At 44.9% G+C, this 17625-nt stretch overlaps 1 protein-coding gene across 9 annotated transcripts in view; it reads left to right on the forward strand.

Moving 5' to 3' along the window:
* The window catches only part of MRAP2 (melanocortin 2 receptor accessory protein 2), a 96415-nt gene that overhangs the window by 23201 nt on the left and 55589 nt on the right, over nucleotides 1-17625 (forward strand). The window contains exons 1-2 of one of the 9 annotated variants that reach the window (XM_067011401.1): nucleotides 11199-11284; nucleotides 11878-12102. The exons of 1 other annotated variant lie outside the window; for it this stretch is intronic. In XM_067011401.1, coding sequence (XP_066867502.1) covers nucleotides 12088-12102 — 15 coding nt within the window. In that variant the 5' untranslated portion in view covers nucleotides 11199-11284; nucleotides 11878-12087. Of the gene's footprint in view, nucleotides 1-11132; nucleotides 11351-11737; nucleotides 11759-11877; nucleotides 12103-13191; nucleotides 13430-17625 lie in introns of those variants that run through there. 7 more of the 9 variants (XM_067011400.1, XM_067011402.1, XM_067011403.1 and 4 more) reach the window with 7 other exon arrangements.

Below are 17625 nucleotides of genomic sequence, written 5' to 3' on the forward strand. Positions count from 1 at the left end.
GCAGATGAGGAAACTGAGGCACAGAAAAGTGGGTGGCAGAGCAGAGATTCGACACTGGGTCTCTCTAACTCAGCCCCTGCCTCTTCACTGCCTGCTGCAATTCTTCTCCTTCACTGCTCAAATCCCACCAAACAACTTCATTCCATTCATTGATTTTTAACTTTTTTTTTTCTCAAATGAACAAGGGTGAGCAATTATTTTGCAAGAGCACAGACACTGTGAACTTTGAGCTCTCTTCAGGACTGAGCTTTTGCAGGGTTTCCCATCTGCCTAGATAGATGTGAGTTCCACATTGTTTTCACCTGACATCCTTTCCCTTCCACTGAATATTCCCTCTTTGTCATATATTACATATAGTATATTACATGTAGTATATAAATTTATAGTCTATATTTTTATAAATATGATACATTTATGTTTATATATGTATGCATACATATGCATATGTGTATGTGCATATATACATATGTGTGTGCATACACACACACACACACACACACTTACATACATATATACATATCTCCTCTTCTATTCTAGGTCTAATCTGGCTTTGCCCTCAGGTAATGAGAACTTGAAGAGGGAGCATGCTACCATCTTTTCATTAACTTCTCCCTCTAAAAAGAGACCAGCTAGAAACCTGCCAGGGAAAGATGGGTTTACTTTTCTTAATTTCCAAGTGCAGAGAATGCCTGTGATGTCCCAAGATGACTGCATTTCTGGGTAAATAAAATCCAGTGGTAATAATGGATTGTACAATCCAGTTAAACTACTGGAAAGCAAAAGGGCACCATTTCATTAATCAGAACATCCTGAAACCACTGAAAAAATAATCATGCAATTCTCAAAGTAACCAATGCTTGAAGGTGGAGATGAGGTCAGATCCCTGTTTCATCCAGACATCACTCCTACACATGGACCAGCATTTCTGTTGTACGAAGCATTCTTGTTATCCATACTCAGATCCTTATCTTCTAGTTTCTTCAAAGTCAAATGAAATGGCATAAGTTTCCATTTCTGAGGTACTGTAATTTCATGAAACCAGCATACTTTAGAAACACAATGTAAGAACAGTATTTGATATTTATGAGTTATGGTTCTCCATGAACAAACGCAGATAAAGCAAGTGCTATGTGCTGGGCATGGAGTTTAAAAACATGGATAAAATACAATCAGCCTTTGAGAACTTCACAGCTTAGAAAAGAAAATATATTACGCTTGTAATGAGCACTGCTTCTGAGGTTTAACCTCTTTGCTATGTTAAAAATGCAGTAATTTTCAGGGAATTCAGGATATGTTGCCCACTCGGGAAGCCTGAGCTGGGACAGCAGAAATCCAGGCCCACAGGTCAGGACGTGGCTTGCACAGAGCCCTGGGGCAGGGGCTCGTGAGGTTGGATTTTCCTCCTTCCCCATGACTCAGGGTGTGCTCCTGGGCCACTCACTGGACACTCTAAGCCTTTGCTTTCTTGTGTGTAGCAGGGAGAATCCCTGATCAGCTCACCTCACGCCATCATCATGAGGTCAAATATGAAAAAAACACACAAAAACATTTTGAAGACTGTGTCAGGTATCTGTAACCTCCACGAAGGCATTTTCTTTTCTTCCTGTTTTGCTCACTCTTGCATCCCTAGCATCTAAAACAGTGCCCAAATTATGATAGATGCACGATGCATATTTATTGAATGAATGCACTCCATAATAAAAGAACATGGCTTTTTGCTTTAAACTATTCCAAATTATGGTAATTGATTCTTTTCTATTTTATAAAAGGAGAAACTCATTTTATATAACTTCTAGAGTCACTGCATCCCAGGGCTGGAACTGATCTTACACAGCACCCAGCCCAACCTTGCAGGATGACTTCAATTCCCTTTGAATCCTTGCTTAGTGGCCTGTCCAGCCTGTTCCAGATCACAGCCTCTCTCAGGGCCACTGAGCAGAAGTTCCCCTCACTCAGCTGAAACCTGCCTCAACCTGGGGCTACAGAACAATTCTCCCCCCAACTCCTACCCCTTCACTTAGTAAAGTTATAATTTCTCCCTCAGATTTCTCACATCCAGCCTATATTGAGTAATTTCTCATTTATAAACTTAGGGTACTTCATAACTATATTTCTCATTAATGAGATAAGTAGAAATTTAGAATTTTTAAACAAAACAAAAACTCTTACTAGTACGTGACTGCTGTTATATACTGCAGGTTCTTGCAAAGGTGAACGCTGCTGGCGCCACCTCTTGGCAGACATCTGAAAAATGTCCGCAAATGTAAAATGAATATTCAAGTACAAAGAGAATAATTGCTGTGAATTTTGTCGTATCTGCCATTATATAAGATAAACACGAATACCATGGCAGCAAACTTACAGTAGAAAAAAGTGAAACCTACCAATTTATCATTAATGAGGTATATTGTGGCACCTACTCAATGAAATCTTACAGCTATTAAATGGGATGGTCATCAAGATTATATAAAAAATAGAAAATGCCTACAATATAATGGGATTAAGTGAAAAAACATATACAAGTCTGTGAGCGCCATGTGATTATGATGTAAACATAACTGTAAACAACCATGCTTTACAACAGTCTAAAAGTAAGGGCAAAATGCTGTCATTGGTAGTTTTATTTTATGGTGGTGAAGTTATATATAATTTTCTTCTTTTTAACTTTCTGTAAAGTGCTGCGGCTACTTTTAAAATAATAAGAATTTTGGGACTTCCCTGGTGGTCCAATGGTTAAGAATCCACCGGCCAACACAGGGGACATGGGTTCGAGCCCTGGTCCGGGAAGATCCCACATGCTGCAGACCAACTAAACCTGTGAGACACAGCTACTGAGCCTGCGCTCTAGAGCCCTTGAGCCACAACTACTGAAGCCTGTGCGCCTAGAGCCGGTGCTCTGCAACAAGAGAAGCCACCACAATGAGCAGCCCACGCACCACAAGAAAGAGTAGCCCCAGCTCACCGCAACTAGAGAAAGCCTGCATGCAGCAACGAAGACCCAATGCAGCCAAAAATAAATAAATAAAATAAATAAATTTATTTTTAAAATACTCTTTAAAAAAAATAATAAGAACTTAAATGTTTTTACATTTATTTAAATATTTCTTTCTGAGATTTTATATGCAAACACGTATACTCAGATGCACACACACTCACACAGACTCAAACACACACATCTCTTCCTCATTATTCATCTTCTTCACTTTGAGTCAGTTTCTACAAAATAGAGACATGCATTTTGGTGGAGCCAGAAATATGAAGCATAGTTTTAGGAATAGTTTGAGGAGAGGCTGAAGTATGCTGGATGCTTTCAGCTCATAGGGGCATATTTCTATCCTTGTTAAGCATTAGTTTCCACATCTATAAAATGGGGATAAGAACAACAACAGCAGCAATTTCATAGAATTGTGAGGATTGAATGTGAGGTCTCCAAAGCACTTGGCATGGCATGGAGTAAGATCTCTGAGTATTACTGGCTTCTACTCTGAGATCACTGTAAAACTGCGATGGATTGAAATTGTGTGTGTGTGTGTGTGTGTGTGCGTGTGTGCGTGTGTGCAAACGAAGAGTAGCCCCCACTCACCGCAACTAGAGAAAGCCCGCGGGCAGCAACGAAGACCCAACACAGCCAAAGATTAAATTTAAAAAAAGAAATAAAAAGATGGTGAGTGAAAAATTCCCCTGAGGCAAAGTTACCAGGAAGAGAAAGGTGGAAGGAAGGTGGGCTCCATGGGAAGATGAAGCTATTCAGGGCTGCAGGACCTCATCTTGTTCTCACTGGTAGGGTTGCCATGCAGGTAGGTAGCATGCAGACAGAGAGAGGCGTGCCTGTGGAAGGGACACCCACATGGCTTTAGCCTCCAGTATCAGAGCTGGCATGAATAGAGTTTTTTACTCTGGAATAATTCCTGCACGCCTTATATTGGCTGTGATACAGTTTGAGGAAAAAGAAGGTACAAGTAGCCAGGACAAGCCAATCTCTCCTTCTTCTTTGTTGTCAGACTCGATCAGCCCAGAGCCAGCGGACTGAATTTTCCTCATTATTGTGTGATGGTAAACAAGCAGCCACCAGAAGTTCACTCCAAAATTCACAATTTGATTTGGAGGAAAAGAAACATGCAAGTGTTAGAGCCTCTAGCTACAAGTTATCACCACAAGGCTATAGTTCCTCCCTGGGCCACTGTCTCTCTCTCCCTGGTGGTGTAAAATGTATTCTAGTTGACATTAAAGAGTGGCTGGCAGCTCCATCGTCTTGAGTGAATGCCAAACATGAACTAAAATACATTAGGTGTTTTGTCTGCCTGGTGCCCCATCTGTGGGTAGATGTCTGCACCATTCTGTTGGAGGAACAATAGGATAAACAGCAAGGGAGAGCTCCAAGCAAATTGCTCAGGTCTCGGAAGGGAAGGAATAGGGTGGATATCTCAGGAGGGGGTCTGTGTGTGCACATGTGTACAGGTGGCGTTCCCAGGCATGCGTTTGCTCCACGCAACAAAAGGGAACACTTTGTGAGGGAGAGCAGTTTACATGTACACAGGAACAACTGTGCTAATTTGAAAAGAGCCACAGGATAACCAAGACAAGGCAATGAAATTCAAGTTATGCAAAGAGTAAGGAGGAGGTGACAATTCTCAAATCACCTAAGAAAATTGGTGGAGAGCTCCTACCATGGATGACTTGGGAGAGATTGTCTACTGGAACGTGGCCGGCTACCGCCTGTGCCACTCATGTCATAGATTTTTTTTTTTTTTTTTTTTTTTGTGGTATGCGGGCCTCTCACTGCTGTGGCCTCTCCCGTTGCGGAGCACAGGCTCCGGACGCACAGGCCTAGCGGCCATGGCTCACGGGCTTAGTTGCTCTGCGGCATGTGGGATCTTCCCAGACCAGGGCACGAACCCGTGACCCCTGCATCGGCAGGCGGATTCTCAACCACTGCGCCACCAGGGAAGCCCCATGTCATAGATTTCTGAACACTCACCCTCCTATTTATTTTCGGAAACTTCATTGAGCAACTACATAGAGGCCAGTTGTACTTTCTGCTCCCCTGGATAACTTTGCATAGTGGAGTATGTGTGTGTGTGTGTGTGATTTTGCCTTGGATTTGGGTTGATTTTTTTCTTTTTTTACATTTTTTTCTCTTATATTTTGCAATGAAGGGAAGAGTTGGTGCACAAATAATGGCTAAGGACAAATTATAAATTTTACACCATCTTTTTGATTAAAATGGAAACTGTATAATGTTTTTATAGATTATCCAGTTCTTTGAAGAAAACGAGTTACAGGATTAATGCTGTTGTACTATATAGTTTGACATCTGAAAACAATGTCAATTTTCCGTTCCCATCCTTTTCTTCAGTTGATCCTTGCCTGATTACTGGACTCACTGAATCATTGCCACGTTTCCCTCACCCAGACACATTAGCTATTAGGGATGTGTCCTTCTCTGAGACAAGTCTGGATTTTTACTGCTTCCTGCTGGTCCATTGGCATGAGTCCTGGCCAACTGGAAAATAAATGGAGCTGTCTTAGACCAACACTGAGCCCTGCCTGCAGGTCCTGGAAGCTGCCCACCAGCCATCACCAGCAGGTCACACGAAGCCCACGCTCCCTTCTTTACTCTCCCCTTCCTTTTCTCTATCCCTCTCCACCTCTGAAGTGATTTTCCTAATGCCTCCAGGTTTTTTCTCCCAGTTCATTCTGTTTCCAAATCTTTCCTTGTTGTCCAGACACTTGGGAACCCCCTTGTTGTCTTTCATTGTCGTTTATCTTTTTCCATGAGAAATTTCTTAACCAGCTGTCATCCTGAACAGCTGGAAGGGAATCTCTCTTATGTTTCCTTATATATCCATCCTTCCCTTCCCTAAATTTCCCCATCCCCGGTAGGGTTCAGCATAAAGCATGGTACTCACCATTGAATGAACAAATGACTGAATTTCTCAAAGGTAATCCAGATAACTAATTTTTTGTCCCCAGCTGTTATCTTTTTTTTTTTTTTTGCATTTCGCAGGCCTCTCACTGTTGTGGCCTCTCCTGCTCCAGACGCGCAGGCTCAGCGGCCATGGCTCACAGGCCCAGCCGCTCCGTGGCATGTGGGATCCTCCAGGACCCCAGGACCAGGGCACGAACCCGTGTCCCCTGAATCGGCAGGCAGACTCTCAACCACTGCGCCACCAGGGAAGCCCCCCAGCTGTTATCTTAATTGATTTTCTTACTCTGTTCTCTGGTGTATTTCATCAATGATTTCCTCTCTGAACTCTGCCTTCAATTTCTCTCTTCCCTCTGGACCCTTGCTGTCAATCTATAAACAGGTTTGTTGGAAACAAATGAATAAAGGAAAAACAAACGCAACTTCTCCCTTAACTCCACATCCCAACATATGCTACTGGGCCTACTGTGTGCCGGTGTTGCTGCTGGTACCAGATGAAGACAGAACAGGTACTGCTCTCATAGAGACAGTGAGGGGTGCAGGTGATAAATATACAAACACGGAAAGCTCTAGCTGCAGCTCTGTTATTCAAGGCGAGGCCACTTGGCGCCTTTGTTAGAAGACTATCTATCCCTCCTTCCTGCAGGTTGATATGCCTTGGTGACAGAGTGTGGGCTGGATTTCAGTCTCCTGGTCCCCTGGGCCTTCATAGGCCTGCACAAAGGTCCTCAGCAGTCCCACCCGCCCCCCTCCCCAGCCTCCTTAGAGAAGTAGCCTGTCACTGCAGCCCTTATTCCTGACACAGCAGCAACCTGGCCTCAATTCTCACCACGTGACCTGCAGGTAAAGGCCAATAGGCTTTGGTTCTTAATCACATGACCTTGGGCCTTAGACACTAGTGCCCATTTCTCCGTCGGGTTCCATCTTCCTCCTCTTTTCCACCCCCAATTTCCCTAGTTGCTCTTTCCCTCCCTCCTTCCCTCCCTCCCTTCCTTCCTTCACCAGCCCTCTCATGTTTTCACTTCACATTCCCAAGGATCAATCTCACCTCATCTCTCCACTGATGAATCCCAGGTTGTCTTCACGTTCCTGTATTTCCAAGGCCTAGCATCATGGGCATGTGGCCAGCATGGAGGCCTAGGACTCCACGCCTAGGAGGGCCTCATTTGAGATTTAATGCTCTGTGGTCACCATATTGCAATTCTTAAAAATTTTATCTTTGAGTTTTGAATTTGTGTTTTATAAACCAATGAGTTTGCTAGGGCTGCCATAACAAAACACCATGGACTGGATGGCTTAAAGAACAGACAGTTTTTTTCTCACAGCTCTGGAGACTGGAATTCCAAGATCAAGATGTTTGCTGGGTTGGTTTCCTCTTAGGAAAACAAAGGGCAGGATCTGTTCCAGGTCTCTCTTCTCGGCTTGCAGAGGTCCATCCTCTTGCTGCCTCTTCACATCGTTATCCCTCTGAACATGCCCTGGTCTCTGTGTCCTAGTCTCTTCTTCTTATAAAGATGCCAGTCAGTTACCCCCTCCTTTTGGCTTTAGAGTGGACCTGGGTGCAGATGCTGGGAGGGTTGGGGTCCAGCCATCCTTGCCCAGGAGTGGCAGCACCACTGCATGTTTTGAGGTGACTTGGCAGGGTTCAGCCTTGCACCCATGCCCACATATCCAGAGCATCCTGGCTGATGTTGCAATCGCTTGGGGGTCACCTGTGGTCCACGGATTGGACAGCAGGCCATGGCAAGGGAAATTGACTTCCCTACCTCCCAGCTGCGGGTCAGTCAGGCCCTTTGAGAATTTGACTAAAGCTAACCTCTCCTGTGAAAAGTTTCCATACAAAGACATCATGATTTCATACATGTTCAGGGGGTAATGGACTCCAGTGAAGCTAATGTGTGGACCACCTGTGGTTTGGCTCTGCTTACCTTTCCAGCCTCATCTCAATACCTGTCTCACCATGCTGCAGGCCTCCTGAATTGCTGTAGCCCTTCTCTGAATGCATTTTCTCCCATGCTTCCATATTTTTGCATATGCTCTTTACTCTGCCTACCATATGCTTTTCTTCATTATCATTATAACAGACTACTATATATCCTTCAAAACTAAAATTACATTATATCTCCGTGAATCTTTATTGTCATTACCTAAGGTAGAACAAAGTGCTCCTGTCTGGCCTCTATGCATCTCTTTTATAAGATTTATAACACTAAAGTCTGATTATTTCCCAATTTCTCTGTCCCTTCTACTAGATTGCAAGCACTTTTGAGGGCAAGACTGTGTTTTAATCATTTGCCATTTTCACAGTGCCTGATGCAGAGCTGAGCACAATAGATAGATATATTTGTTGATCACTCAGGTGAATGCACGTGTGAATGGATAATTGAATGAGGAGATACGTGAGGTTTGTGGAGGAGGGTGTGAACTTTGGAGTCACACAGTCCTGAGTTTAAATCTCGACTCTGTCAATGACTGGTCTTGTGGCCTTCAGGACATTACTCTTAAACCTCAGTTTTCCAATTTCAGAATGCAGCAAATAGAATTTACCTCAAAGTAAACTGCTGTCCGTTTATACTGACAAACAACAACTATGACTACATGTAACTGAGTCCTATCACTAAATTTCTGTGAGCTTGAAAGGTATTTTGGAATGAAGAGGCCAAATTAAGGGACAGTGGACAGAGGAAGATAGATACTGTATGATGTCACTTATATGTGGACTCTAAAAAATACAACAAACTAGTGAATATAACAAAAAAGAAACAACTCACAGATAAAGAGAACAAACTAGTGGTTACCAGTCAGGAAAGGGAAGGGAGCAGTGACAATACAACAGTAAGGGATTAAGAGGTACAAACTCTTATATATAAAATAAGCTACAAGGATATACTGTACAACACAGGGAATATAGCCAATATTTTATAATAACTATAAATGGAGCATAATCTTTAAATATTGTGACTATTGTACACCTGTAACTTCTATAATTTTGTGCATCAACTATACACCAGTTTTTCTGTTTTTTTTTTTTTTTTTTTTTTTTGCGGTACGCGTGCCTCTCACTGTTGTGGCCTCTCCCGTTGCGGAGCACAGGCTCCGGACGCGCAGGCCCAGCGGCCATGGCTCACGGGCTTAGTTGCTCCGCGGCATGTGGGATCCTCCCGGACCAGGGCACGAACCCGCGTCTCCTGCATCGGCAGGCGGATTCTCAACCACTGAGCCACCAGGGAAGCCCCTACACCAGTTTTAAAAAGGGATAATGAGCTGGGTTCTTATGGATTAATTTATGAACCAAAAAACCCACATTAAATATTATTTAAATAATAAAACTCTGGATGCAAGGCACTCTGCTAGGACCTGTAGAGAAATTAAATATAAAGTGGCCTATGGAGGAATAGGTGGAGTCTATTTTAGAGTGCAACTCTAAAATGACAGGTGTCATAAGAGAGGTATAAGATTTTAGAACAAGAGTTCATTGGTAGCTGGGGCAGCAAGGAAGGCTTCCTGGAAGAAGTAGTCCAGGAAGAAGTCCATTTGAGTTGGACCTCAAAGAAAAGACAGGAAGATGCTGCTGACACTGGGGGAGGGTAGAAGGAGACGGGTGCAGCCAGGGGGAGTCAGAGATACCTGGGAGAGAAACAGGAGCTCTGCCATCCTGTTGATGACGCTGCTCCTACTGGATGCTCTAATTTCAGCCTCTGAAACTGATGTTGTGCAGTCTTTTCCACATGGTACGATGTGCCCTTGTTCTCTGACTCCTGAGCCATTGGCACTCTTCCCAAAAGTAGCCACCTGACTCTGACAGCTAAGGCAGAGACGGTCCTGCTTGCATCACTGTTTCTCAGCAGCAGTGGTTCTGTGGCTCTGCTCTCTGACTGGCTTCACCACACCCTGCTGCACTGTAGTACAGGCTCTACCGTGTGGGTGACGGATCGCAACCTGGTGACCAGGAATGTGCAACTGGAACCAATGTGGAGAATTAAGGAAGGACTAGTGAATCTCATCACAGATGGTCACATTATGTCACTTAGAATTCAACTGCCTTTGGATGAGGCTGAGGAATATAGTTGTAAAGATGGCTGGCAAAATATTTCATTTGACCTGGAGTAATGAAATTAGCTTTAAAAAAGATGAATCAGCTGGCATTTCTAGGAATCCTTTTCTGGCACCGGGAGAGCGAGTTAATCACACAGTCACCAACCTGCCTGCGTGTTGCTCTTGTTGCATATCTTCCACCGCTGTGCAGTGGTGGTTAAACTTCGGTTCTGGGGCGCCAGGCTTCCTGAGCTTGAAGGCAAGCCCCTCCGTGCACTAATATGTGACCTTGGGCAATTCACGTAACATCTCTAAGCTACAGTCTCCTAGTTCTTAACATGGAAGTGGTTATAATCGCTGCCTTATAGGTGCCTGTGCGTGGGAAAAGAAATGATTAATTCAGTAAAACCCGTCTCAGTAGCTGGTCCACAGCAAGTGCTTTCGCCCCAGATACCAGCAGGATTTGATCCCTCATCAGTAGATCTTTACTCAAAAGCCTTCTCCATGGTGAGGCCTTCTCCGATCACCTGGTTTAAAACTACACCCCCATACACACCATCAACATTTTCTGTGCCCTTCCTGAGTTATTTCTTCTCTACAGCACGTGTCGCTATCCATATGGCACATGTACTTACTTGTTCTGTTGACTGCCTGTCTCTACACTAGAATATAGGCTCCAGGAGGCTATTTTCTCAGCGCCCAGATCAGTGTCCGGCATGGAATACGGACTCGATAAATATTTACTGGAAGGGAGGACTGAGCCACGTAGTTAATTTGAAACTACGCCCGGCCCAGTCCCATCCTTTGGGGGCCTCGTTTGGGGGATATTTGACTGGGTGGGCGCCAGTACCAGGAGGCAGGAGGAGATAACTTTGAGGTAGTAATTAAAGTAGCGCATGATGGAGGGTCCCAGCATAACTGAACTTGAACCCTACTGCTGAGGATTTTTCCTAACCCTCGTCCATCCTGCATCGCTCCTTCTCGCTCAGCTCTTGGGCTCCTGTCACTCAAAGTTGGCCAAGGGGACGCACTGCCCACCCGCAAGGGCGAACAATTCTCCGGTCCCTTTTCCTTCCTCGCGGCAGGCTCTCATACAGGCGGTGCGCGAGCGCCCCCGGGCGCAGAGGGTTCCGCAGAGCTCGCTCCTACCGGCCCGGCGCCCTCCGGCTCGTGGGGTGGGGCCGGGGGCGGCCCCGCGCCCCGCGCCCCGCGCAGCCTGCGCCGTAGATCGGGAGCGCGCGTCCCCGCCGCACCGCAGCGCCGGGAGCCACCCGCCCGCCAGGCGGCTGGAAGCGGCGGCGCTCACGCACCTCGCCGGAGCTGGTAACCGCCGGCGGGACGGGTCGCCGCGGGCGTGCGCCTCCGGCTCCCACGGTCGGGCTCTCTGGGGTTTGGCGGTGGTTTTTAGTTTGGCGGAGTTGGAGGATGGGAGCGGGGAGGGGAGATCTGGGGCTCGAGGGTGCCCAGGGCAAGAGTGCGGGCCCGTGGAGAGCACCCAAGTTCAAAGCCTTTTTCGCAGCGGGATGATGTGCGTGTCCTGCGCTAGGGCGTCGGAAAAGGCTGAAAGCGCGGCGCTTGGGGCTAGGGTGGGCTTCCTCCACTCGCTCCGGCTCACTGACCAGTCACACCTTCTCCCGCCCGGGGGGAGAATGGCCAGCTCCGATGTGCCCGGCAGGCGAGAGAGCCCCCGACCCGGGCGCGGGGCACCTGCTGGTCCAGGCGGAACGCTCTGGCCGCAGCCCTCGGATGCGGGCCCCCTGCCTTGGGCCGGGCTCTGGGAATGATGCCGGTTTGACGGTTGGTTAATTCATTTCGTTTTTACTGCGGCGCCTGCCTGCAGGTCATTTTACTGATTAGAGGGAAATACCGGTTTCGTTTTTCTCCCTATTTCCATCCTTTCTGCGTAATCAATTGAGGAAGACAAAGAGTCGCCTCATTAGAAACTTGTTCGGAGGCTTTGTGATTTCCGCCGCGGTTTAGATAACACGGGCAATCCCAGATAATACTGTGGATTTCATCTGACGAAAACGAAACCTTCCGTGTTCAGAAAGCAAAGGGAGCTTGGGGTGAAATGTCCCTGCTACTCCAGGGAGGAGAAGGGAACTCCCACGTGTAAATTAATTCTCATGAAAACCCTAAAGGTAAGTGGTCGTATTTCCAGTTTACCTGTGAAGAAAATTAGGTTGAGATATTAAGTAAGTTTTCCCAGTTGAATCCCCCAGTTAATAGTGGGGAGGACCGGAAACTAGGAGTGTGAGCCAGTGGCCCTTAGGTACATCACTTGGGGGCGCATCACTGAGAACGCAGGCCGGAAAGGCCCCCGGCTGTAAGGATTGGGTCCAGAACGCAGGAGAGGCTGCCAGGAGCTGGGGTGCCCAACAATAAAGAGTTTTGTTCGAATCGGCAATATCATCCAGGGTTTATGGAAGATGAGGTGATATTAACAGGTGACAGGGGAAGGCTGAGTTGCTACCAATAGATTTCCTTCTTTTCAATGTGAGAAGGGCAGCCCAAATCCCTTTTAGAGGATCTGGAAACCCTGAAACCAGGCTGGACTGTTCAAGGCCCAAATAGCAGGCATCCTAGAGCAGTGAAAGCGTTCACAGTCCCTCAGGGCAGGCTTGAGAAATGAGAGCAGAGCCAGCAGACTTCAAAAGAAGGAAACACTGAATCCTGGCAACCCTCCAGAACAAATTTTTAGAGAAGCTAGCTCAAGACCACCTAGGAAAGGATTTACAAATTCAATTTATGCTAAAGGGACTTCTTTCTCTTTTCTAGAAACCTACTGGGGCTGTAGATTGGGGCATGCCATATCCACTGTGGGCTGTGACTCTTTAGTGGAATGCTATCAGTGTAGTGAGTTGCACCAGCATTTTTTAAAACATGAAATTCAATAGAAGGGAAGAGAAAGCATCAGAGTGCATTGTATATGCAAGGGCAGGTATTGTTTTATGAATCTTGTGTGTCCTTTATCCTACTGCCTCTGCATGGGCGTGCATACCTAACCCCTGCTGCCCCATTGTTTCTTCCAGGCTAACTTCATCTGCTCACAGTGGGGGGCTGTCTTTTACCTTGCAAATAGTATCATCAATACCTTCTGGAAAATGTAACCTTCCTCCTCCCCATTTCTCTAGACCCCCAGATGATGAGATATTTTGCCAATTGGAATTCTCAGTCCGCTTCCCCTTCCCCATCATGGATGATCTGAAGTGTGTCCTGCCTTTGCAGAAGCGTTTTACGAAATATCATACTCTCCCTAAGGATAAGGCGTGGGAAGAGTGAACATACCACAAGGCGTCGTCCCTGAGTCTGCACCTCCTGGTGTCACTCATCAGGAGAGAGACATAGAGGGGACATTTATCAGAGCTGTGGCAATTACAGATCTGGGAGGATACTCTCCGAGACCTATTTTATCTCTGGACAAGAAATAATAATACTAGAATGTTTTGGCTCACAGTAGGGTTGAAGGTACTGTTCTGCATTTGGGTTCAAAGAATCAATGAAAAACGTAAAGGATGGGGTGGCCCCGTTAAGCAGCAGTTCATGTGAGAGAAGAAACCTGAGGGTCTTAATGGCCCACCAGGCCTAAATGAACCATCGTGAATGAACCATTGCTCAATAGCAAACGTGCGTTGTGATAGCAGTGATAAGGACAGGCCTTTTTTAAAAATAGATATTCTCATGGAGCTTATTACGTGCCAGGCAGAGTTATAAGTGTTTTGTAATTTTTTTTCAATCCTGTAGCATCCCCATGAAGTAGGGAATATAATTATCACCATTCCCATTTAACAGATGATGAAACTAAGGCACAGAGGGATTAAGTATTTGGTCCAAGATTACATAGAGGATCTATGAGATGCTAAAATGATGGATGTTTTTTAAAAGTCTCGGTTTAATTATTGCTAGTGTCTGTGTTACCCAGATCTATGTAATTTTCCCCTGCCTAGAGAACATTGGTACATTTCATAACCCTTCAAGTGAAAATAATTTATAAGCCTCCAGTAAGTATTCTCCCTAACGGTGCGCTTGTTTTCCTCATGCATGCACTTGGGAACAGCAAAAACAACAATTAAAGGCAAAGGTGGGGCAGCTGAGGGAGCTGCTTCCTTAAGGATTGGCTCTGAATTTGCCTGGTTGAATAAGAAAAAAAAAAAAAAGGACGTGAGTGAGGGTATTGGTTATAAACATTACCTGTCTTTCTACTAACCTTTGTGTAGATTTCCCCAGAAAATATAATTTTATCTTCTGTTAAAAAAAAAAAGGACAAAATCAGAAATTTATGATGAAGATCTGAAAATCTGGAAACTACTAGAAACTATATCATGTAAACCTACATATATTCCTACCAGAGCTTCTTTAAAATGTCCACTAAATTACCTCAATAGGCGAGGAGAGTTATCCCGTTTTTCTGGGAGTCCAAAGCGGAGGCCAAGGCTGCCAGAAGCCAGTAGATGTTTATCTTGAGCTTCCGTTTGATATTTGCAGTTTACTTTGTAATGTGTCTGCACTTTTAAAATATAAAAATGTCTTCCAAGTTTTCTCTTAAAATTGATGCTCCAGGAGGTTGAACCAGGTGTGACCCAAGATTTGGGGGCTATTTGACACCCTCAGTCCTAGGCAAGCAGAGGGGAGACCTAGGAGGGATTAAACCGTTAGAAAATGATCATTAGAAGGTGTAGCTTTCCTGCTTCTCTGTCTCCAGCTCTTAAACCACTGCTTTAGTTTAAATTTCCTTTTCTGTAGAACAGAGATTGAAATACCTGGTCCTCTTCCTTTCTTGCTTGTTTGTCAAAGGAATGATTCAGCTCAGGGCTGTAAGGAACAGTGTGTGCTGCTTGGAGATAGAGTCCATCAGCAATAAATACAAAGTAGGCTTGTTTGCCAAATCATCATCAGAGTGATTTAAGAGATGGCCAGTCTCACTCTCCTCAGTCTATTCATGCCAGGTGTTTCAAAAATTCCACTAATTAAAATAGAAAGGGCAGTTGTTTCCCTAGTACCATTAAAATGTTAATTCATCTGGCCGTCATGCTTTATACTAGCATCTATATAAATCAGTACGAGGGTTCAGTAAGAGGCACTAAGGGAGTCTGATTTATACCGTCTCGTTATTAAAATGACAGATTTAAGTAATCCATGTGATGGGATTTGAGAAAAGGAGAGAGTCCTCGGGGGCTGAGATAGTTGGACAGAATTCCATGGGGGAAACGGTGACTGAGCCCTACCCTCAAAGGTAGGCAGGAGTCTGGAGAGTGGGAGATGGCAGTGCAGGCTGCAGGTGGGACAGAGTGGGCAAAGACTCAGAGGGCCATCTCTGAGGGTCCCCCCACCCCAGGCTCCTCTGCCATAATGAGCCCTTCCTTTCTTAATGACTGTATTGCACCTGCTGTTTGTGTCATCAGGCTTTTTTGATGCTTCTCAACCTGTGTGCGTTTGTTTAAGAGGGTGAAATTCAGCAGGGGAAAGCATGATTCTAAATTCAAGCCTGAATTCTCTGAATTCTTTGAGGGTACAGGCCTTGACTTTTCAACCACCACTAAATCAAAGTCAAGCTCACAGTGTTCAGAATATCCTTGTTGGGCTGAATTGGCTCATACTAATTTTAACGTGTTTTATGTTCTTTCTCCTTGAAGGACATGGTGATGAGGCCGTGATAAATGTAGTGGCTAAAGGTGGCATATAGTGGGATAGATTAATGGCATTTGGTTTTCTTTCCAAAAATGTATTTGTTATTTGGTGAGAGTGATTGGTATAAAGTAAGTTATTTTTAATGGCTTTTCTAGGAGAATTTGTCTAATTAACTCATCAAAGAGAACACCGATTTAAAAAAATTACTTTCAGCAGCTGTATTAGTATGCTAGGACCACTGTAACAATATACCTGAATCTGAGTGGCTTCAACAACAGAAATTCATTGTCTCACAGCTCTGGAGACTGGAAGTCCAAGATCAATGTGTCAGCAGGGTTGGTTTCCTCTGAGGACCGTAAGGGAAGGATCTGTTCTGGTCCTCTCTGTTTAGCTTATAGATGACCGTCTTTCTGCTGCCTCTTCACAAGCTTGTCCCTCTGCATGAGTGTTCCTGGTGTCTCTGTGTGTGTCCTAATCGCCTCTTCTTAGAAGGACACCAGTCAGATGGCATTAGGGCTCATCCTAACAGCCTCATTGTAACTTAAGTACCTCTTTAAAGACTCTGTTTCCAAATATAGTCACATCCAAAGGTATTGGGAGCTAGGATTTCAACCTATAATTTTGGGGGACACAACTCAGCCCATAGTAGGACCTTATCGTATTGTACTACACACACACACACACACACACACACACACACACACACACACATATACATACATACACACACAGTTTTCACAAACAGACACACATCATTGAGTTTGTGATGCAAGTGGAAAGCAACTTAGTCTTTTATTAAGCTCTAGAGTCATAGGTCTGGAAGGGAATTTCACTACAGCTCTTTTAGTCCTTTCTCTTTGCTGTCAGAGACAGTGAATATTTAAGCCATTCCAGGTAGCTGTCACATGAGTGCAGTGGCCAGAGGCAATGTAGTGCAGACCTGCATGGAACTGTCTGCTTGCTGTGAAAATACTGATGCCAGACAGCCGACTTTCCTTTCTTGCAGAGGACTATTTTTATTGTGAGATTATATCTCTCATACTTGGAGGGTGCTTGAAATAACTTTTTGTCTATGAAGTAATAATTGTTAATGATAGTTGTTTTTTACACATTTCCTTACTTGGCAAAATATAAATGTCAGCATTCCAATTTTCCGGGTCCATGAAATCCAGCTGGTCTCCAGGAAGCATTTCCCAGAGACTGGAGCCAGTTTTATGAGATTAAGGCACTTCCTTTTTGTCCTGGGGAAGCAACAGACTTTAAATGTCATCCATGAGAAGGCCCTGGAAGCTTCGGAAGAAAAACTGGTGGTGGACTTATGCTGAAATGCAGTGAGCTAATGACAGGGACTGTAGGAGGTGAAACTTATAGAAAGGGGAGACTGGGAAGCAGTCTATTTCCAGGACTAGTCCAAGTGGGAGGACCACAGCTGGCACAGCATAAATATTCTGCCAGCTTCTCCCTGGCATAGGGAAGCGTGATTCCTCACAGCCTGGACAGAGTATTCCTTTTACTTGGCAAGAAGGTGCCACAGGGACTCTTGAACAGAGCAAAGCTGGATCCTTGAAGGTTGGCCGTGGAGGAAGGACCCACATGGGGAGGGTGCTTGGATGTCGCAGCACCATCTTTTGTCCCCTGGGGTGGTCTTTTACTTTGGGGAGCTCTCAGTTACCCTCCCCCAGCCCTAGTAGATTGGTCAGGAAATGTTGATTTTTATTATTATTCTTTTCTTATTTAAAAAATTTTAGAACATTTTTTGAGTGAAATATACATCACATAAAATGTACCATATTTAAGTGTACGACTCAGTGACATTAGCTATGTTCATAGTGTTGTGCAACCATCACCACCCTTGGCCTCTAGAAGTTTTTCATCTTCCTAAACTGAAACTCTGTATCCATTAAACAAAAACTCTCCATCCCCCCCTTCTCCCAGCCTTTGGCAACCACCATTCTACTTTCTGCCTCTATGAATCTGAGTGCTCTAGATGCCCCATATAAGTAGAATTATGCAATATTTGTTCTTGTGTGTCTGGT

Source organism: Kogia breviceps, chromosome 13, assembly GCF_026419965.1.
Source record: "Kogia breviceps isolate mKogBre1 chromosome 13, mKogBre1 haplotype 1, whole genome shotgun sequence".
NCBI classification, from domain to species: domain Eukaryota; kingdom Metazoa; phylum Chordata; class Mammalia; order Artiodactyla; family Physeteridae; genus Kogia; species Kogia breviceps.